The following is a 23,063-nucleotide window of genomic DNA, read 5'->3' on the forward strand; positions in this document are numbered from 1 at the left end:
AATTGAGGGCGTTATTAAAGCCTATTCTTGTGGTAAAGAAATATTATATGATCAATGGAAAGCAATTTACCTTGTTTGAATAAGACACTTTACTTTTTTTTAGGCCTTCTTGAAATCATTTTACAGAATCGTAACGGAGGCACAGAAAATCTTAAAAATAATTAACTGATATATGCAGAAATAAACATAGCAATAAAATCTATTTTTATTATTTTTGTCTCCTACAGCTGCTGGGCAACAAATTGTTCCAGTGCCTGATGTGCACTAATAAAGAGAGGAAACTGATGAAAAATGAAATATAGTCTTCCCTTTTCTCTACGGTCAGATCCTTGTTTTCCTGTTTACTGTCTTTTGCTTCCTTAGTCCATCAGCAAGGAGAAAAATAGTAATAAAAAAAAATAGATGACAGGAAGATTCTAGAGCCCTGAACTCTTTCTTCCTTAAGTGGCTGCCAACCATTTAAACCACACAGGAAACGAAGAGGATCAGTTCCATCCGATGTGAAGCTAGACTCAGGTTGGAAAAATACCATTTTTGTACTTATGTGGGATCCAGCATTATTTATATATGGGCTGTAAGACAAATGTATCAGAAATGACAGTCTAAACATTGCTCCTGGTGTACATAGAAACCGGCTGCAATGTGGTGCGTATGCGGGAGAGGGTATCAGAGTTACCTGTGATGTTGGCAAAGAGAGTTAAGAGGGAAGGACAATGCAAGGGCTCCCAAGAATCAAGTCTTTTGTTTCTGTTTTGGACACAGAGCCCTCCCTTCATAAAACTTCATGTAATTGGACAATTTCACAGTGTGATATCTCCTTGCTGGCCAAAAGTTCCCTCAGATTAAATGTCCTAAAATTAAAAGTAATTGAAGAACTTTACTCTGTTTTTAGAAAATGAAACATCGGATAATATATATGTAATTAAAGATTATGCAACATGTTCTTCCTGCACCGATCAGCATTATTAACCATGGGGGTCAAACCGAAGTTATTCTACAGTTTAAGATATTTTCCTGACGCAGATTAATAGATATGAGTGTTCTATGAAGAAATGTAAAAAAACCGATGAAGAGTTTGCCTAAACTCTTCTGTAGTTATTTACTTTTGTTGGTTGTTAGAATGCAAAGAAAAAAGTTTTAAATATTGTAAACCTGGCCAAAGTGTAAATGGTATTTTCATGTGGAATACTGATTGTAGTTAACTTGTACAAGTCTGAGGATGATAACATTATTTTAGTAGGTTTTATTAAAGGTTTGTGGCATTTCTACTCTTGTGCTAAACCTGCATCAGATTTCTGAACAAAAAATCCCATTATTTTCAATGGGTGGAGGGGAAGTACTGGCAGGAAACTGGTGCAACTGTTGCATAAGAGCAAAATCTATCCCCAAATTCCCTTTCTAGTATACTTAAACTTTTATAAAGATAACTTGATTCATGAAGATCTCAAATGCTGATTCTTCCAAAATTAGCAATGTTAGTCTGATGCTATTACAAGAAAGTTTTTGTTTTAAGTTTTTTCAACAAGTGACACCTGAAAGTGCATTAATACTATGGAAGAGGCAATTAGATAGCATAAAAAAGGTGATTAGAATTAAAGGTAGTTAATAACTGCTCCCTTTTCTTTCATTAATATTATAAGCCTATTTTTCAAAAAGTTGGATTAGTACAAAAATGTCATATAGGTGCAGTGTGTATTTTATTTTCCAGGCAAGTTAGATAATTACATTATGATATGTAATTAAAAAGTCCCAATGTATCTTAGCACTGAAATTTTAAGCAAAACGATTAAGATATGGAAAACATCCCCACAATAAAGAATAAGTAGTAAATTATAATGACCTTGAAGAAAAAGTCATCTCTCTCTCAAACCCCATAAAAGATGGTAAACTTATGTTTGAAGCTTTGTAAATAAGAGGAGCATGTGTCCATCAAAGGCCTGATTTATACTGAGCGGTTTTTCCCAGTTACACAGACTAGGAAGTCTTAGCAAATCAATGTTGCTACCATAGCATTCCTGGACATATAAAAGTCACCAATAGAAATAACTTTACATAACAGAAATAACTGAAAATCATTTTGTTTCCTGAATAGATTTACAATTTCACAAACATTAGTAAAATGGTGAGTGATTAAGTTTCAGAGATAGTAAATACTAAGCAAAACTTCTGTCATAGACAACATGCAGACTGGTTCTTTTTCTGTAATATCAGTGCAATGCTGACATAATGAAAAGCTACATTCCTTTGCATAAATAGATACTGGCCTTTACTGAAGAAGCATTCACTGTAATGTTATCTTAACATTTTAAATATATTGGGGAAAAACCCCTTCATATCTTGTTTAAATTGTAAAAGTTCTGAATATTATAAATCTAAAGTTTTTGTACTTATACAGCCAATCTATGGCAAGAGACATATTGCATCTTAAACGTGTCAGTCTGGGAAGACGTCTGCATATAGGATATAAGCAGATTGTTAGGTTAGATAGATTGATGTGCCTACATAAATAGACAGATGGAAAGATAGGTGGATAAACAGATTAAATATTGTAGTTAAAGATAAAAAAAATCTTTATAACGTGTAATGTTTCTGAAATATTTTTATTGCATCCTGAGATATACAGTTTCCATGCAATATAAAGTTTACTAGATTTCCTGTTGCTTGATGGTAAATAAACTGGATAATGGATTCTGAGTGCCTCCAATTATCCAAAACAAAAATATAAGAACATCTTTAACATTAAATTTCCCGAATAGTACATTTCAAAGACACATAAGATTCATGCGAGGGATGGAAAGCATGCTCAGATTTAATCACAGATAACATTAAATCCACATATCCTCAGACAACCGTTTGATAGGCCGAAGTTTGCAATGAAATTACTATTCAGGAGAAATTTTAGGAAATATGCATATTCCTGTTTTTTGGGCCCAGCGTATTTATTAAACCAATCAAAATACAAAACATGAAGGACTTGAGAATATAAACGCTTCACGTGTCGAGATATTAAGAGATCCGATCTGTTCGCAAACTCAGTTTCTCTTCATTAACCTTAAAGGTAATTAAAACAGATACTGGACTTACTTTTAGGAGCACAGGCTGCTATTCCTCTGGACTGGACCAATAAAGAAGCAATACCCGCAATCGCTAGAGTTTATCTCATCTGGAAAAGTGCTAACCCATTTCTATCCCTTTCAAGCCAAACCAAGCAGTTAAAGTGTCACTTAACATTCTAGAGAATGTGAAATATATTGTACATTGTCAACTCCCCAAAACCATAAAACTAACTTTATAGACCTCACGTGACTTTTGAGAGCCAGTGAGGGGTATCTGTCTGAGGTCTGGGCGATTTTTACGATCTAACTTCTAGATAAAACCCTATTCATTTGACATCTAAATGTCATACCCACTTTTGGTATAGTTTACCACTGGTAAAAACACAAGGCGAAGCGGAGAGTTGAGCTTGGATCTGGCCAGGCAGCTCACATTCCTTTTTTTTTTAAAGAAGTGCCTAAACAGTGGGGGATTAAGTTGGTAAGTCTGTAAGATCCAACTTTACTTGATTCGATCATAACCTAAACTATATTATGTTAGTGGCAGGCATTTTGGCAAGAGAACGCTTTACATCGAGATGAGGGATCTCTGGACAGCAGAATAAGAACATTTACATCTTCGACGCTCTTTAAAATATCTGCAATGAACGTTAAGCATCGCATTAGGCATCAGTAGGTGCAGAACTGTAATCAATAATTTTAATTCTGGGCACAGGCTAATTTATAAAAAAAAGATTTAAGGACACAAAATAGATGGCAAAAAGTTTAAAGGACAGAGTTTGGATTTTTATGTTGATAAAAGTAATGCATGAACTGTCCTGTTTTGCAGATATATTATAAAATTCTTGTAAAGTTTTGATTTGACATTTTTCTTTATTTTCTTGACTTTTTAATTATGCTGCTGCCTAAGGGGTTTTATTTGGATATTCTGGTAACTGCAGCTTTCTTAACTTTATCCTTTTGCCCTCTTGTTCTACATAGTATGCGGTATATGCTTTCATTAATTGATAAAAGTTTGCTACTGCTAGGCAAGAGGGACAGAGCTGCAGTGTCAGGCTTCATGATTGGGTTTATATCTTTGCATAAGTGCTGCTGACAGTGACGACTAATAACACATAGATACATAGTGCTGCAAACTAACATTAACATACAGATTGAGTATATAATACACATTCATCAGCCATGTTCGATAGGACAAACGTTTATTTTTACTTTAAGTAAAACTACAAACAAATACAAAAAGCTTATTGGCAAAATACTAACAGGCAGCCAGACATGACAGATTGCCATTGTACATGTAACATGTCATTCACTCTGCCAACTACAACCCTTTTATTGGTCACATCAGAATTGTTTTAAAAATATTTACAAACATTGGAACATGCTAATCATGATTCCAGTTTTATACAATTTTTGAAAGGTATCCACATCCATGAGCAGGTTAAAATCTGTTTGGAGCTAGAGAGCCTTGCCTGGCCTAGCGATTGAGGTAAAATCACAGACTTGACATTTGAAAGACAAAAGATACAAGAGCCTTTTTTTCTTTGCTATATTAGTGCAGGAATCCCCCAATTGAGTTTAGACAGAAATGTTCAAAGCTGTAAACACAAAAAAACGTTATTTGTTACCCATTATAAATAAGTTATTACATTTAAGAGCTCAGATAAACATGCTTGACTTTCCAGAAAGCATCAATATAATAATGACACATAAACATTCAGAACATCAACTGCCATTGAGAGCATTAAAAAAAAAAAACAAAACAGAAACGGAACAAAACTCAACATGAACAATGTTGTGTTAGCAGTACCACAGTAGTTGTTTCAAATACCAACAACATGCCAAAAAGGTGCCTGACTATAGAGTGCTCGGGACTGTGCTTCAGACCCCATCTTATTCTTTAATTTATGGCTGAAAGGCGCTGCCTGCCGTGGCTAAACTCATACTTTTCAGTTTGTTATCTTTCTTCCATTTCATTCTCCTGTTCTGGAACCAGATTTTGATCTGCCTCTCGGACAGGCAGAGGGCATGAGCGATCTCTATCCTCCTCCTCCGAGTCAGATACCTATTGAAGTGGAATTCCTTTTCCAGCTCCAGGGTCTGGTAGCGGGTGTAAGCTGTCCTCGCCCTCTTACCGTCTGGTCCTGTCATATCTAAAGAACACCAACAACATTTTAGGACGTGAGAATTTTACCGGGCTTTGCAATTATGGATACTTCCTGTGTTTTGAAATTTTACGGGTGTATGCATGTCAGATAGAAAGGGATTGGTTCCGTATATTCAGAACTTAAATGAGAAAAATCCCTGGAGTACATGTTCATTCTTTTGTTTTCTGCATTGGACTGCCAGGCTTGTGGCTTAAATTGCCTTTTCTCATACATTTTATCTTGATCTCATATTTAACATAATATAATTTAGTAGAACATTTAAAAAGTCGTCATTTCTTTTTCTGTTACTTTCTATTTCGTACATTTACTCAATTTCCCATTTAAAAATTATTGTAATATGTAATATAGAGAAGAAATCAAATCTATTTATGAAGGACAATTTATGTTTAAAAACTGTACATTTGTCTTTCTCTATATGTGTGTTTGTGTGTGTGTTTTTATATATATATCCATACACACACGCACATACACACATACACACACATACAAACATAATACATGCTGCATCTGAGGCGTGCTGCAATGATTCTTTGCCGTCTTGGACTATTCAGTTCAAAAGAGAATGAAAATAAAAGTAGCTGTACCATGGCTAATATGAAGCTTCCTCATCCAGGGAAATATCTGTGGCGACTGTCCGTCTGTTGCTGCTGTGGATGGCGCACTTGGTTCGGTTTGTGCCCTGGGAATGCTGCTAGTTCTCTGGGTGCTCTCTTCGGTTTCCGAAGACGCGCTGGTTTCATCTATTTCTGTGAAATTTGTGTTAGAACTGGCAGAAGTAGCTTGGTCAGACGGGGAGGAGGCGGGTTTGCCTCCATGGCTTTCGCTGTTGGAGCAGGGTAAGGACTCGGGAGATGATAAGGAGCAGCTAGAAGCTTGTCTAAACCTGCTCTCCTGAGCCGGTGATGGGAAGCCGCGGGAGTTTTCCGCAACTGCCCCAAAGTGGCTAGAAGAGGATGAGCGGTTGATGCTAAGGTCCATCCCATTGTAGTTGTAGCCATAAGAGCTGGAATGCATGGTGCTGGAATCCCTGTAAGACCCGTTCATAGTGCTGCTAGTCCCATAATTTAGCAACTGATAGTCGGGGCCATTTGGATAGCGCCCTGAGAACGAGTTTACAAAGTAAGAGCTCATTTGGGTTATTTTGGAGGGCTTGATTTGTGGATCGTGGTCGTTATAACCCTGTGCTTCACGATTTATGATGTATTAATGAATTATAGCAATGCACTGTACTTCGTTTTGCTATGTATGCGGCCAAATATGGGGGGTGGGGGTGCGTTTGGGAATCACGTGCTTTTGTTGACCAGTCGTAAATTCTCACTGATGACCTCAAGAGGTAATTCATGCTCTATGGTTACAAATAATGACGATCTGAGAATCGTTAGGCCTAAGTCAAAGCAAGGCTTCCTTTAAAAAAGGAAAAAGAACTGGTTCCATGTTGGCGGACTGCGCCACCTACTGGAAGTAGACTTTGTAGCAACCAAGTTAATGGTAAGCATTTATTCTAAAAAATGATATAATAATAAATTTGTATCAAATTGCACTGTTTTTATTTTATGGATTTTTGGCCCTTTCACGTTTTACTTTTTGAGAGAAACACGCTACACATCAAAATAAATAATTTCGATATATGACAAAACAGTTCAGATCCATCAAATTCTGATTAGTTCTTTTTTGTAACTCTTTCTACTGCTTCATAACATTAAAGATGTAGAAAAGCTAAATCCTGGAAGAGGAGATCTGTTTTAAATACTTTAGGAAACAAAGAAGAAACCTGGATTACACATTTTTTTGATTATGAAACGATGGCATTATTTCGCACACACTGTTATCTGCATAGTTATATTCTTGAATTCTGAAAATGACAATGCACATCGCAGTTTGCGAAAGAAAAACGTAAGTCGATGCAATATGCCAATATGTGGATGACTCAGATATATTCCTGACAGAGATGTAGCTCTTTCAAATGGAGTAATAGACCTTTCGATATAATTAGCTGTGAACCCCAAGCCTAGTCACTATTTCTACTCAATTGCGTCTCTTTCAGTTCTTCTGTTTGCCGGACAGTTTAGGAATTTCAAATACTTGTCTGCAACTCATTGGAAATTATGCGCCATATTGGAAGTGACATATAATTATAATAATTACTGGCAATGAAAAGAATGACCATCATAGTTACTGTGATCGCCTACAGCTGTACAGCTTCACCATGAATTCCTTTAAAAGCTTTTACATTCAAACTGCTTCTGCCATAAGGCAATGAATACTGAAGCTTATTATTTTAGAGGTTAGGATATGGGAGTATTAAGAGAGAGATCAGGTGCATGGGAGAGTAATTTTACTACAAATATTAGTAAAAAGTTCATAACAATTTAGAGAAATAGTGCAGACAGAAACACACTATTGTTAAGCAGCTAAGCTTATAAAAATAAAGAAAGAAAGCTAGAAATTAAATATATTTCACACAATGTGCTTCTATGTGCCACAAATCCCTTTTTCAAGAAAATGAATTGCTTGTCAATAGTTATTCTTTTTTGTATTTGACAAAGAATTCACGTTATTAGTGAGATTTGTATTAACTTTACTAGTTTTATTTTAAGAAGTAATTATATGTGTTTAGCATAAAGCAAATGCTTTTTTGTGATACCTTACTTAGAAATTTAGAACCTGAAATAAGAACAGATATATTTGATGTCTTTGATGGCATGTGAGCATAGATTCTTACTGAGTGTATATGTGTATGAGTGTTTATACAAATAAGAAAACTGTGTTCACGTTCCATCACAGATATCCTAGCAATCGTTTCCAGTGTAAATAATATGAAAGATAAAATCAATGTATTACAGCAAAATGTCAAGGCAAAGATGTTTGGTGACAGGTCCTAAATTCAAGAGCAGGAGCTTAAAGTAATAGGAAAGGTATCATTCTTTTCATTTACTGACTTTGCCTTCTCTAATGCTTTTCAAGTGTCGTCCAACAATGCTTTTCAAACATGTGTGAAAGATATACAACATATATAGAAATAAACTGGTAGAGGAAGGTTGAATGCATTTATTGGAATACTTCATTTTTTTTATACTTATACAAATTACAAATACAACAAATACAAACTTAATCAAATAGAATTTTCAGCATTCAGCCTTCTATCTGGTAGCAGTAATTCCTTCATTTTGTTTAAAAATGTAAACCAAATTTACAGGACCCAAGATTAATTAATTAACAACGAAAATCTATAAGTCAGTCGTGCATGAAACACTTTACAAAATGAAGACAGGAACATCAAAATGGCACAATAATTGTAGCACTTCTATTCAACACAGAGCCAAGTACAATTGTAGCCAGTGACAGAAAAGGTGGAAACACAAGTAGTGCACCTGAAGGAATGAAATGAAAGTACAGTAAATGCAGAGTATGCCATGTTAGAAATTGTAATTTAAGTGGAGTCTCTGGGTGCACACCTTATAAGGCTACAGTCTCATTTCATGTTTACAAAGCAGCTCCTATTTCTGCATTTGCACTTCTCCGTATTTCTGATTCTTTCGAGGTTTAATTATTCTGCTGTCTTCTCTTCTTCCTCTGCGCTCAGCTGTGTGGAACTGAGTAGTTTATTTTCCTTTTTCCATTTCATTCTCCGGTTTTGGAACCAGATTTTAATTTGTCGTTCTGTTAGACACAGTGCATGTGCAATCTCAATTCGGCGCCTCCTGGTCAAGTAGCGGTTAAAGTGGAACTCTTTCTCTAGCTCCAGAGTCTGATAGCGAGTGTAGGTCTGTCGGCCTCTCCTGCCACTGGGCCCAAAGGCTGAACCTGTTACACAAATCACGAATTAAACGAGGCAGATAGATATAAATGCAGGACAATGACAATGTAGCTTTATATTCGGCTTATAATTTGCTTTTCTCTAAAAAGAAATCATTCATTAGTAGACAGGTTTGAAGACAGTTCATTCTATTTCTCAACTCTTTCGTGACTCCTAAGTTTGATTTCTACCTGGTAACGAGAGAGAGAGAGAGAGAGAGAGAGAGAGAGAGAGAGAGAAGAGAGAGAGAAGAGAGAGAGAGAGAGTGACAGGCAACTTGGGCAGTATATGTCTCTGAATTTGACTTATTCCTATCTGTAAAATCAAAAGGTGTACTTCCTTTCTTGCTACCGGTAACAATAATGGATTTGAGCATTTAAGCAATAATGAAGTGTATTGATCTGCAATACTCTATGCATTAACGGACTCGACACTTTACGTCCTGGATTAATGGACATCAATTTGGACCGTAAAAGGCAACAAATCTAAACATGGCGACTGTTACGTTTGTGATGGACGAGATAGCACTTATACTAGTATATCACCAGAAAAGTCTCTTCAGGGAGATTTTCATTACTTGAGGATTTCATTACAATAGTTATCCCATTTCAAATAGTTAGTACTCTTAAATTATGTACTTTAAATGAGATAACTTAAAATATGTCCCCACCCCCACAACTTTTGAGTAGCGTGCGTTTTTATGTATGAATAAAATAGATTCAGCTATACATATATAAGCGAACCAGTACATCCAGGACAAAGAGGTATAATAGTGTATTGTGTGAATATTGATTACTCCTCAAAGGGATAGAAAGTTAAAAAACCTGTATAAAGTCTTTTTTTAAATAAAACTTTTCTCGGTTCTCCTGAGAATGTTCACCACTATTTAGATTGTTTTCTGTTTGTTGGATACATAAAGAGCAAGGAGAAGGGAAAGGATCTAACTCACCATTACAGGAGTTCATTCTTTGCATCCAGGGGTAGACCGGTGTGGAGCACTTCTGTTCCTCACTTTCTCTAAAAATTGTTTTATTTTGCTCGCAGTCCGATTTCCGTTGCTCTTGGTTATACGGAGCCTGATCGTCCAGTGCTGAGATGGCACAAGACGCCTCCTTTTCTCTGAAATATCCAGCTGTCCCATAGTCACAAGCTGCTGTCCGACTGTAAGCACCGCTAGTTTGCTGATAATAGGAGGAGGGTGGGTAACCTTTCTCTTGGACTCCAGTAGCCCCATAGGTAGCGGGGTAGTGTCTTAAAGGATCCGCATATCCTGAAGAATATAACGGGAGCTGCCCCAGGAAGGTTTCCTGCCCACCGGGCAGGGTCACCGGGAAAGTGGAGTTGACAAAATAGGAACTCATTGGGAGGAGGCAGCGTCCTTCCTTGGCTTTATGATTTGTTGTGTTTTATAGTCCAAGTGGTTTAGCTATTAGTAGTTTATCGGAGATTGGGTTTTAGCTGAAGGGGGATGGCCGGGTGCCAGCGAGGGACATAAGGAAATAGAACCATCTGATCATGGACTGACCAATAGCAAGAGTCTTAGACTGCAAAATAGCACCCATGAGGGGCTTCCATTGCACTAGGGATCCCCATAACAAAACCATCTACCTTTTTGGAAAAAAAAAAAAAAAAAGGAAGAAAAGCGCTTAACCAAATACGTATTATGCGAAAAACATAAATCCAAATCCTTTGAATCTTTTAAACATACAGCAAAATTCTGTATAGTAAAAAGTTAATTCGCCTATCTGAATACTTAACCCCCAGTTTTGCTTTGTATCAACACTGGAATTATGCAATATCTAATGATAGTATCATAATTACAAAAGTAGATCTTATAAATATGATTTTTGAGCAGTTCTCCTCTCCTCATCCTTTTAATTAGTCTTGCTATTAGAAAAAGTTATTTTTTGTAAATTAACTTTCATATTTCTTCAGTCACACTAGATGAAAAGTCGAAGAAGTCTTTCCTTTGAAATATTTTTTAATGTAATTACATGGCTTACTTTTCTGTTTCATTTGCTGAGGGTATTTTTGGTAAGAATCGAACAATTTTCTTATTCATGGACTATCATTTTCTGTCTGCACAGAATTGTGCCCTCTTGCGTTTTAATTTCACTACCAAAACCTGTCTGGGACACATCAGGGTTAAAGAGTGCATTCTGTTATGATCAGGAGCTGAAGCTACACAGAGCTACGTTTAAAACAGGAAGATAGTTTTTATTTCATGATTCTGCTGCTTTATGTATGTTTAGGCGCCAAATGAACTTTCCTTCATATTTAGTTTCCATTTGTGTCCGAGCTTCAATTAAGCGATTCAGAAAAAGTGAATTTTTATTTTAACCATTAAATATTGGAACATCTTGATTGCGCTGTCCGCATCTATGTTCTTTTTTTCTTTATCTTCCAGGTCTGAATTAAACATATAAATAATATATAAAAATATATATAAAAATCTTGAAGTTCATCGGTCTTTCCAAATACATATATAATATATATGGGACGAGCGATGCCTAGGTGATTTACATTCAGAAATTTCCAGTTTGTCACTGAATTTGGAAATTTCCGGTTTGTCCCTGTTTAGTCTATCACATTACCCAAACTTATCTGCACACAAAAGAAATATATTTCATAATGTGGGTTATATATATTTGTCTGGTCAAGAAAGCAAACATGCAAAGCTTATTGAAATTACCAGCACATAATTTATCAGACTGGAAATTTATAAAGAGTTAAATTATTTGGAAAACTGCTGGCACCGAAGAAGCCAAGATTATGTCAGGTACTCCTTTAATTGGACATCACATTACATGTAATTCTTACAATTCAGAAGAATAACATGAGAAGGAAGTGGGCTTTTCCAGCTGACAAGTTTCTATTATATTTATTATTGCAGTGCTTTCTTATCTGTATGGATTGGACTCAAAACCTACAAACATTTACTTCAATGCTTAAACTCAGAAAAGAGAAAGTTGTACAGTAGGAGACGATGAGTGGATGAACTTGAATATACTATTTTGAAGAAGAATCGTATGCAATTTTGTACAAAATTGTTGCCAGTTCATCTCTCTTTTTTTTTTTTTAAATGTTTGTTGATGGCTTAAATGGAGAAGAACAGCGATCTGAGATAATCCTATCCCAGTCTGAATGTGCTCCTCGGAGTTTGAATTCCTGATAATTATTGAAAGCGTGAGTAAAAATCAAAAGCAAATTTACTTTTTTTCTTGTTCTTGCTATGGTTTAAAGAATATGATCTGAAAATGCTGTATTTAAAATTATACATTTTTAGTTGGCTCTGCAGCAATGGCTACATATGTCACCTTTCTTCAGGGTTGTTTTACTGAAGTGCCTTCACAGGTCCTGGAAGTATATGTATAAAAATAAAAATATTATGCAATACCTAAACTGGCTTCCTGACAATTTCTTGTTGTGGTATTAGACTATTCTCTTCTGAGTTTCAACTGCACTATAAAAATAAAATATTTCATCTTCCTGTGATTATTTTTCATATGCAAATATAAATTTACCCATCTTTACCAACATAAATACCAAGAAGATTCAAAGCTATTAAACTTTATAGTTGGCTGTCAAAAATATATAGATTTCCTCGTGCACATTATAATCCACTGCAATTCTGAAATTGTTTTTACAGCACAAATGTCTAAATAAAGAAGAGTGATGTCTTGGATTTCTTATGAATATAAACATATGCTTAAAAATGAGACATTTAACGATTTAATTACGTTTCCAGAAAGTGTGCACTCTTTTTATTTTTATTTTTTTTTAACTTTGAAGACCCAGCTGTAAATTCGGCGATTTTTTTCTGGACAGTCATTTAGAAGCGGCTTTGCGCCTGTTTACTGTTTGATCTGGGGAACAGGCTTTTGGCCTCCTTTACTGCACATTTGCATGATGAAAAGCAGACCTTGGACCTCTCGCTTACATTTCTCAAAAAATAGATTTAAATTAAATTAAATTAAAAGCAAAAGGATGCATTTAAGAAGTATTATAGTCAGAATTAAACTGGGCCACAATAATTTTTATGCAAATTTCGAAAATTTAAAACACATAAAGTTAAAATCATATTTCAAAAAAACTGTTTTACACCTCTATGTATTTATGTATATAATTCAATAACTCATTGTACTGCATAATGTCTAAAAGTTGTCATTTTACTTTTTTTTCGTATTCTTATTGTACTATGAAAAAGAAAAATAACTAAGCAGCTCATACATGAGGTTTCTAGTTACTCCAGTGGATATATAAAAAGTCACAACAGTCTGCCACAAAATAATATATCATTAAAAAGATTAACAGGAGCATTTTAGAGAGTTAGTGTAGAATCTGGTCAAAATTGGGACTCCTTTTCATGTGCACTTTGAGCTCTTTGTAACCAAGTGAAGTGACACAGCAGGCGCCCTCCCTCAGAGGACTTATTGCTGCAATAAAGTCGGTTAACACTAACAACCTGGATGAAAGCTCTTTCATTTTGAATTAGAAATAAACCAAAAGAAAAGCAGTTTTGGGGAAAAAAAAGATGTTACTATAAAATTTCACTTTTCTTAATCTATTATATGTAACAAATGAGAGTATTTTTTACCATATTTGAGAGGGGGGGGGGGGAAGCAGTTTCTATCTGAAGTCAAATAACCCATTCAATATGTAAAATTTAACTTCCAGCAATCAGTTTAATTTACCTGACTTCCCCTGCATTCCATAATAACCTTGTTAATGGCTACTTGAAAAGTTACCACATGAATTTGCCATTGTTTCCATAATAAAAGCTTAGCTAATAATTAACAAGAAAGACGTTGCGAAAGTAAAAATGTATAACATTACCTTATTTCCGCAAAACCAGAGGATTAAGAAAGAAATAGTAGAGGAATTAAAAGCAAGCCACCTCCAAACAATGAGCAAATCAGACTTCGTTTTAGTTAATTTGGGCCATATTGAGAGTTGGGATGAACAGGATTATGAAATGGAGTAAATGAATAATGTTCCAAACCGAAAAAAGGTTAAATAGAGACCCATCACTATTATGAGCAGAGTGCTTACACCATCCCGCTCCTTTACACTTAGTCACAGAAAACTCTCAATTCGCAAAACTCTTTTGATCACAGACATGCATTGTCCTTAAAATCGAACTGTGATTTGAAAAAATATATATAGTTCTTTCCCTCATGATTAAGATGTGATACTGCATCTTTCCAGACCTATAAACTCAATTAACCAGGACCAACCTCAAGAAGTGAGCAAAATCTCACTTTTCTGCCTTTGCTTCCGAATCTTTTTACAAGGTTTCTGTTACAGTTTTGTTCAATAATTTAGAAAGTATTATAACTAAACAGATTCTGTTGTTTTTACAGCTTCAGCAGGGAAAGCTGCACTAAAGAGCAGTGAGAATATTCATGTTTCTGTTATGCTTTCTGCACTGATATTTTTTTTTCAAATGTTAATATGGGATTAGATTTAGACTATCTTTAAACCTTCAAGCAAACCCCATGCGTCATGTTTCCGACGGTAGATGGCAGCAGACAGCATACATTTGACATGAATCTGCATAAAGTCATTCATAATGAGTAAAATATAAAGGTTCAAAGAATATCCATTTTTTTAAATAAACGATAACACATAAAATAGGAATTCTTCAATTATTAAGTTATCTAAAGCTATATCAAAATATTAAGTTTTCTTAAAAAAAAAGTCAAGTTAGAGGACTGAAGCAATCATAAAAGGACTGGAACAAACATGTATCTACTGTATTCTACAAGTGGTTATAGCAAATGTAATAATATAAACAAAGAAATAACAAAATGACATAAATTAATAAGATTGGAACATCAAAAAGTATAACAGTTTTTACCTACCTAAGCTGTATAAGATCATGATATAATTGTATATTTTCCTGCATATGTGAAATTAAATATATTTTTATTAGCTTTGTAAATTAAAATATATTTTACTAGAGTACTATTACTGTATGAGTTATACATTTAGTGACTATTCTATTTCATATACAACTTTACTGCTACTTAAGCAGTTGTTTGTAGAAATTGTAGTTCTGAAAATATGTGAATATAATTTATTTTGTAATTAATGGTTTAAACATATCATTCAGTTCTATAAAGAGATATTTAATAATACTATGAGATTTATTTAATGTTTTCAGATTATGAAGTAAACCATTAAACTGGTAAATATAATTTGCTAAGTAAATTAATGCAATACATTTGAATGTGTAAAACTGAGCCTCAACTAGGGAAGGTACAACAACACAAATATCTAAATGAGTAAAAATTATTGCAAATGGCAAGAATATATAACTTTCATTTGTTACTAAACTGTTTTTATAAAATAAACCGTTCAGTTTGCTATTATGATTGGACAATCATAATGTATAACATTTATCATCTTAATTTCTTTCTTTTTTATTTGGCATTCTTTTACCATTGTGTTCTTAATTTTTCCAATAATTTTGAGATCTTTTTGTTTTCTTATAGTGTATAAACTACCTCCTTACCAGACATACTATGGAATGCTATCCCCTTGATGAAACCACCCATGTAATTATGACCCTAGAGAGTAACCCAAAATCCAACTGGTCGCTGCAGAAGCCTCACCAAATTATAGACAAGCCTTGAAAAAAGACAGTTGACAATATAATTCTCCTGGGAAATAATAAAGCTTGTAAAAATGTTTTGGGTTTTTTTTTTTTTTTACATATATATATATATATACAGCGTTAAAAATCATCCTCATAGATGTGTTGTTAGTCCAAGAAAAACAAATATTTCTTTTATCTACAGTAAATAAAATGGATAAGGTAGCTCGTGCTAAAACCCTCATTTGCATTATCGGTTTCACAATTCTTCTGTTAAATCTATAATTTAAATACGTTTTTCTTTCTTAGCTAGCCTAGAGAACTGCACAGATTCTGCCTGCTTAGTTTGACTTTATAAATTCTACAGACAAAATATATTAAAGAAACTTTTATTTCCTTACCTTTAGGGTCCATTTCTTTGGGTATAAGAAGAAAATAAAGGAAAAGGGAGTTTGTTTATATTTAGCTGACAAATATTGTCCCAACCTGATAGCCGTCGCTTCCCTCTCTGACTTGTGATAGCTTCTTGCATTTCTGTCATTTGCATAGAAAATGGAGTAACTTCCCTCCTTGAAAAATGATATCAGCCTCCACTCCGAACAGATTCTCCATTTCCCCTCCATTACTACTGAAATCCCAAATCAGCAGGCAAATTAACACAGGTATAAAATAATTTCACTTAACTCGTTTTGTTGTTTTTTTTTTCTTTTAGCCTATTGAGCTATACCCGAAGTGAAAAATATAACGAAAGGAGAGCCCTAAAGGAGGACACTGATCCGACCCAAGGTGCGGTGGCCAAAAGAATGCTGCAATATAACCACATGGGAAATCATAAAAAGTTCATGTTCACGGTTACCCGTCCACATGACCGGTCCTGGCCAATCCCAGTATCCAGCCACTCATAAAGTTCTATCACAAAGTTGTAAATTTTCATAAAACAACAAGGAATTTATTGCATTTCTTCATGACTGCTTTAACAGCAGTCTTTTCTCGGCCGCCATCTTTTTTTTTTTTTTTTTTTTTACAAATATAAAGAATATGTAAAGATTCAAGGGTTTATTTCCGTTTATTTCTGTTTCAGCCATTAAAGATAGAAAGATTTTTTCTGAAAGTATATAGACTGTGAAAATGTAAAGAACTGTGGAGATCAAATAAGGGGAAGCCTTAAAAAAATGTTTTTGAGAAAATCAAAAGAATTGCACAAAAAAGAGAGATGTGATTTGATGACTACTACAGTTCTGAACCCCAGTTCGAAATTTGCATTTATATTTATTTGTTAACTCTTCTCAACAGAAGACGCTATATTTTTGAGTTACAGGTTTTCTGATCTGTAATTATTTTGTTACCCTAGAAAGCGAAGTACCTTTAATCAGGTCTTGCCGATTTTCAGACAAGCAGAATTCCGAGGTTCTAGTCTGTGCCAACCACAACAGGGGGCATTAGAAAGCAAAATAGGGACTCCAAGGTCTGGAATTTTCTCGAACTCAATGCGCAGCATTCCAATTATCTATATGAAGCTCGAACTGGGGAATTTTGTAACTAATGCATACAAATATAATCTCATTGGTACCTTATGAATTTCTTGGAGAAATGAGAAACAGAAATACTTATGACTGCGTTATCTCTATGATATGAATAATCATTTTAGGACTCAGACCAAGTAAAACCTTTAAAACCTATTTGAAGTATGACCCTATAACTGTCATGTCCATATGTTTAATTGCAATTTGTAATAAAGAAATGGGGGAGGGGGGGACACAAGAAAATATTCTGAGTAGAATGTCGTTTGTTGTTTGTTTTTGCTTTGAAAGGGGGAAGCCGATAGTTCTGTGGTTCTGATCGCTTTGATTAGAAATGATCAAAAATAGCGATAAATACTTCACTCATTATTATTATTAGGAAAATCTTTTCTGTGGTAGGGTATTATGTACATTTTTACTGATTCAAAAATTAAAATACATATATTTTAAAGAATATAACAATTCATGGTAAAGGAGAATCTGCAAAAGTGTGTAAAAATGTGTACAAGGAAATATTATTTGTATTATTTCTTTCTTTTACTTAGATTAATTTACTTTTGTGGATATTTTGATTCTAAATAGTATTTAGAATATATACTAACCTATAATACCCTTGTATAAGACATTACATAAGATAATTCGAATTGTAAAATTTTGTCTATTTGCTTTCTTTGTTAAATGTCTGAATAATCTATTTAACAATAGAAAAACAGATACTTAAAAAAATTAAAGATCCTAAGCATTTATGTTTGTTGTAGTTTTGAAAATTGTTCATATAGATAAGGTTTAAAATTTACATGCTAGAATAGCTCAACTTTCAAGCATAGTTATGGTAAAGTATAAAGAAAACATTAAGAAAATATATTAAGTAAAAGAAAAGGATAATAGAATGAATGCAGACTGTGGACTATTGAGATTTCTTTTATTTGGAAGAATTATCACATAACACATAAAAACTTAAAAATGCTTAAGTAATTCGAATTTAACAAACAAAAGGAGTCAAGCTGCTATTAAATAAGCTGTTAATTTGAAATACACCAAATAGTTGCCATGTCACAATAATAATAAGTGTATAGTGCCTTCAAAGAGAAGTGGTCCAAAGTGAAATAGGTAAAATTTACACAGATTACAGCACCACAACAAGGAGAAAAGCTGCACAGAATATAATACATGAAACAAGTACAGAGAACCATAGTATTTACATAGTAATATATACGCCAAGTATATTTTCCCTTAATAATTTACATCACATTGTCTAAACAAAGATGCTACACAACGCCTTACTTGATACTAAATTACACAAGACTTTTTTTTTTTTAAAGAAATACAAACAGGAAGATTTACAAATACTGTACTATATGAAGACCCACATAAAAAATGTATTCATTCTGAATTTAGCCACATTTAATAGGTAGATATTATCTTCCATTCTATTGTACAAAAGACTTTTAAGTATAGGTAGTATATCGTCAGTGACAGGAATCATGAGTGTATCAGTAATATATTTCAATAGTCTTTTTGTTTAGGAGTTTTTCATGTTTCCTGGTTTTACTTGTTGAAATTTAAGACAATTTTACTCTTCTTCATCCTCTTCAGCCTCGGTTTTTTCCTGGTTGTTTAAAGACTGGCAGGTAGTTTTGTTTTCCTTTTTCCATTTCATGCGCCTGTTCTGGAACCAAATTTTGATCTGTCTCTCCGTCAGGCACAGGGCATGAGCAATTTCAATGCGCCTTCGCCTGGTCAAGTAGCGATTGTAGTGAAATTCCTTTTCTAGCTCAAGCGTCTGGTACCGGGTATAAGTTTGACGTCCTCTTTTCCTGTCTGTTCCTATAAAAAGAACAAATAACATGCATTTAACTGACTTTTGAAATTGTTTTAAAACAGTTTTCTGACTATTCACTGACCTCCTTTCGGGGTTTTCTTCAGTTCAGCTATAATCTTTCTTTTTAAATGGAAAATCTTTTAAAAACGTTAAGAACTGTAATCAAACCACAGATTCAGTCATGTATAAAAACAGTTTCCTGAAAATAATCCATTATGCTGTACTTTAGGAAAGAGTCTACTAGTTTCCTTCTTATTAGTATGTTATGACCTAGGCACTGCAAGTCCCAAATATTTTGCTCTAGAGAATAGAAGTATAATTTCATTAGAAGATATTAAGAATTATCATTTATCATAAAGATGCTCCTGTTGAGTAATATTTTGTATCACATTAGGTTGATTTTCTATTGTTTCAATTACAGGAAAATGTGATTTCAATATTTTTTGTGTATAAGTAAATGAACTGTAATTAAATAAATGAAACTAAATAACCTAATTCTTACACCACGGGATTGTCTTATGTGTTATGATAATATTTTCTGCCTACTGGTGTGTAAGATTTGTACCTCAATACAATGCTAAATATAATTTAAAAATATACCAGGATGGGGTAGATTTCTGTTTCTACTCAGAAACTGGAAACAACAAAATAATTGTTTGATTGAAAATACCTTTCCTATTGGATGGTTTGTGAATTTAATATTTCAGATACTCGAGTACTTCTGCAAGATGAAAGTAGATTACTGTGATTAACTTTTCCAAAATGTTTCATGAAGAACTTAAGAGACAGATGTAGTCACCATTCTCTCCAAAGCCAATCATGGACAAGCCCTTACTACATCAGACCTCTCCTGGCACAAAAAAAAAAAGCCTAACATTCCCCAAAACAAAACACTACAACCTGACCAATGCAGAACGCAGAAAAAGTAACACTGTAACAGGGTCTGTGGAATGTGGGTTATAAAATCCATTGAGAAAACTGCCATAAAACATTATCGAGTAAGAAGTCCCTCGTTTTCCTGACGGAGCTATAACATCTCAGCTAAGCACTCAGGTGACAACATATTAGACGCATGTAGAATTTGGACGCAACAAATCACAAAGAACACAACCTGGCCATCTTGTCATCAGTGCATTACAATGTGTCACTGGACTCCTGCTTATTTTAGTGCCATGTAACATACAATGCAGAACAAGGATAAAAAAGGAAGAAAAGCCAGCGATGAAATGTTTATTGTCGTAATTATTTGATCTTTATTAAATCACGTGTATAAGTAAATGAATTATATAACAGTTAATGGACCAGTGTTAACCGCCACTCTTTCGTACATGCACTAGCTTCCTAGGATCTTTGTCTAGCCATAAACTTTCAAAAAGACTCCACTTTTTAGCAAATTATACATTTCGAAGCAATAAAATGCGAAATGCCAATATTGAAACAGAAATGTTGTGTGTTTGTGTTGTTTTACTTTATTTTTAGAGAAATAGATTCACATGAGTGAACTCCAGTTTTGTTTTAATGAAACATCAACTTTTGTCATTAGAAAAGCCTCAGGTATCTGGAAAAGACTAAACAGACAAAGTTAGATATAATTCTCGAGAAAGTCTCTTTTTAATTAACCTCTAAGAGAGAAAGTTTAAAAGCACACACCTCATATATGCATATTATGTTTCCTGAAGTCCAGCGATTTATTCTTTTAGAGAGATGAAATGTCAAGACTGCACCTTCTTTAATTCATTGGGGTAATTTGTTGTTGGTTTATTAAATGGTAAATAACCATAACACATTGCAAGAAAACACACTTTTAGAAATGAAATACGCCCACCATCAGTTGAACGGCTACATGAGACAAATTTGGATTTTAAATATATTGGATAAGTGGCACTTTATCCTGATGAAACATTCTCTCTTATTATGTCTTGCATGAAAATATGTTCATACGTTTGCAGAAAGGCTGAACAACACATATTGGTTTCTGAGAACTGTATGCTTTTATAATCTCGCTCTTAAATGTTAACGGAGATTAGCGCTAAACAGACGTTTTTGCAAAACTCACTGAATAGCAAAAAAATAAATAAAACAAACAAGCAAAAACAAAACAAAACAAAACACTGGAAAGCCAGTTTCTTACATGAGGACATTTGCAGAGTTTCCCTTTTCCAGAAATGTCTGTGTTTGCAAGAACCTCTTTAACTATGGATGGATCTATGGGCCACAATTGTGTTATGGCATTTGTCATAAAACAGTAACTGCACATTACTATTATCATTATTACTATTACCTGGTCTGAAACACAATACATGGTCAACAGTCTCAGCTATTAATAAGTATACAGTCAACTATCTATAAATATTCTGGTATTTAAAATAAATTAAGCTTTGTTAAACAAAATCATTAGTACAATTAAATATTTAAAGCTAAAAGGATGTCCTTACTGAATCTCTTTGTAATAAGAGAAATCCTTTTGACAAAAAGTCATAAAGATAAGGGGACAAGCCCGGCATGCCAAAGAATAATTGTCATTTTCCCTAAGGTGCCCTTCTTTCTTCCACTAACGGCTCTGACTTACCTGTACTTCTCATCCACGGATAGATCCGGAAGTTACTCTCGTTTTGCAAATCAGAGTCTCTCTGGTCCGTTTTGTTGCAGTTTTGCTTGGAGCTGTCCCCTGTACACATCATTGAGAGGTTTTGTTCGAAGGGAGAACAGTGCATATTGAAGGAGGTGGCTTCCAGGCCGTAGCTGGCTGAGTACATGCTCGGGGGTTGGGGGTGCATGCTGCTTCCATTGCTATACAACCCAGGCATGGAGGCAGCAAAAGACGCTCCTGAGCCGGAGCCATAGCCCGATCGCTGGGCATTGGACGCAAAAGCGCAAGAAGTTTGCTCAGGGAAGACTCCGGACGGGAAAACCGAACTTGCGGCTTGATATTTAGAAAATAAAGCATTCGCATAATACAATGAACTCATAATTTGGCCGGATGATTTGTAGGCCGGGACGTTTTAGTGTCGGTTTTACGAGGTACCGTGATATATTACGGAATTAGAGTCCAGATTTACACCAAAAAGGACCCCCTTTTTCCTCCCAGACCATGTGACTCTTGGGCACGTGATTTCATCTCTACCAATGAAAGCTGAGCATCCCACTGCTCTTGTAATGTGGAAAAAATTGTAGTACTGTTGGATTTATAAAATATGATAAATAATTGATGTGACATAACCCTCAAAGATCTATGCTATAAGGTGAAATTGTACTGGAGTCGATAAGCAACCTGTAATCAGTTTTCAACTAAGAGGAAAAGGTCGGTGATAAAGCAGCTTTCAGTTCCAGCGTTTGCTGGAAGAAATAAATGAACTCAACCCTATTTATTCCTTTATTGATTTAGTCTAAAATTTCTCCCTGCCTATCAAAGATTTCACTGTTTGTCATACTTTTTCAAGACAGCACATAATTTTTCTGTTATTTGTAGAAGTTACAGACCCCCTAAAGACAAACGATCCCTTGATACCTAATGCTCGCTCTGTACCATGCCAATCATCTTGGTCAGTTTATTCCATGCCACAAGCAATGCACGTCAACTGGCATTTGGTTTTCTAGTTTTAAAGACTTGTTAAAGCCTGTGAACCAGTCTAGGAATAATCAACGAGTAAATTAGCGTACATGTGCTCGTTCTGCTCAGCTGCTTGCTAATGAAGAAAGCAAACACAACCTCCAAAGGGTACCTGTCTCGCTTAAGAAACCTTCCTAACCGAGCAAAAATCTTCTTATGGTATTGCATTTTTATCGCAAGAAACAGTCACTGATCCCCAAGTTCTGCTCTGCTCTGCAACGGAGCGATAAACACATTTCAGTCTTTCTATTATGGGATCTGGAAGACAAGGCGGGATTGGTGTTACAGCCGCCCACAGCTGCAAAAATCTACAATTACTAATATGCCAAAACGTGAAAGCTTTACAGAATCTTAGTGACTGATATTATTCAAGAAAATGCTAGCCATTAAAAAGTTACCTGGAAATTACTTGTGCATATTCTCCTAAACGGGAATCACTCTGTTTGGAAAAACATGATCCCCCCCCCCCCCCCCCCCAGTTTCTTGTCCATGTTTT

General features: G+C 34.7%; 4 protein-coding genes and 1 long non-coding RNA gene across 6 annotated transcripts in view; 1 reads left to right on the top strand and 4 right to left on the bottom strand.

Annotated features, from left to right (window-relative positions):
• The window catches only part of HOXB4 (homeobox B4), a 29,112-nt gene extending 12,695 nt beyond the window's left edge, over positions 1–16,417 (bottom strand). The window contains 1 exon segment of the mRNA XM_029572946.1: positions 16,300–16,417. The gene's annotated coding sequence lies outside the window, so the exon portion shown is untranslated.
• Positions 398–19,858, top strand: LOC115073949. Of its 2 annotated transcripts, none has more exons than XR_003852160.1 (3): positions 398–516; positions 11,911–12,203; positions 16,328–19,858. It is a non-coding gene; the product is annotated as an uncharacterized LOC115073949 (long non-coding RNA). The 2 variants fall into 2 exon arrangements; XR_003852159.1 differs by lacking the exon at positions 398–516 and adding an exon at positions 3,215–3,534.
• Positions 4,239–6,697, bottom strand: HOXB5 (homeobox B5). The gene is made up of 2 exons (XM_029572945.1): positions 5,806–6,697; positions 4,239–5,206 (listed from the first exon to the last, which is right to left on the bottom strand). Exons 1-2 carry the CDS (start codon positions 6,350–6,352, stop codon positions 4,959–4,961), a joined length of 795 nt encoding a protein of 264 aa, XP_029428805.1. The 5' UTR covers positions 6,353–6,697; the 3' UTR covers positions 4,239–4,958.
• On the bottom strand, positions 8,334–10,550 carry HOXB6 (homeobox B6). Its single transcript, XM_029572949.1, has 2 exons — positions 9,967–10,550; positions 8,334–9,025 (listed from the first exon to the last, which is right to left on the bottom strand). The coding sequence occupies exons 1-2, from the start codon at positions 10,376–10,378 to the stop codon at positions 8,769–8,771; spliced, it is 669 nt and encodes a 222-aa protein (XP_029428809.1). The 5' UTR covers positions 10,379–10,550; the 3' UTR covers positions 8,334–8,768.
• HOXB7 (homeobox B7) lies at positions 18,380–22,042 on the bottom strand. The gene is made up of 2 exons (XM_029572950.1): positions 21,527–22,042; positions 18,380–18,962 (listed from the first exon to the last, which is right to left on the bottom strand). The coding sequence occupies exons 1-2, from the start codon at positions 21,924–21,926 to the stop codon at positions 18,709–18,711; spliced, it is 654 nt and encodes a 217-aa protein (XP_029428810.1). The 5' UTR covers positions 21,927–22,042; the 3' UTR covers positions 18,380–18,708.
• Between the last annotated feature and the right edge of the window lie 1,021 nt (positions 22,043–23,063).

Source organism: Rhinatrema bivittatum, chromosome 12 (genome assembly GCF_901001135.1).
Source record: "Rhinatrema bivittatum chromosome 12, aRhiBiv1.1, whole genome shotgun sequence".
In the NCBI taxonomy this organism is placed as follows: Eukaryota; Metazoa; Chordata; class Amphibia; order Gymnophiona; family Rhinatrematidae; genus Rhinatrema; species Rhinatrema bivittatum.

Coding starts and splice junctions, on each gene's coding strand:
- HOXB5 (XM_029572945.1), bottom strand. CDS start 6,352: ATGAGCTCTTACTTTGTAAACTCGTTCTCAGGGCGCTATCCAAATGGC. Junction 5,207..5,805: donor GAAGCTTCATATTAGCCATG/GTACAGCTACTT, acceptor GGTGTTCTTTAG/ATATGACAGGACCAGACGGT.
- HOXB6 (XM_029572949.1), bottom strand. CDS start 10,378: ATGAGTTCCTATTTTGTCAACTCCACTTTCCCGGTGACCCTGCCCGGT. Junction 9,026..9,966: donor AAGAATGAACTCCTGTAATG/GTGAGTTAGATC, acceptor TTTGTGTAACAG/GTTCAGCCTTTGGGCCCAGT.
- HOXB7 (XM_029572950.1), bottom strand. CDS start 21,926: ATGAGTTCATTGTATTATGCGAATGCTTTATTTTCTAAATATCAAGCC. Junction 18,963..21,526: donor TCCGTGGATGAGAAGTACAG/GTAAGTCAGAGC, acceptor TTCTTTTTATAG/GAACAGACAGGAAAAGAGGA.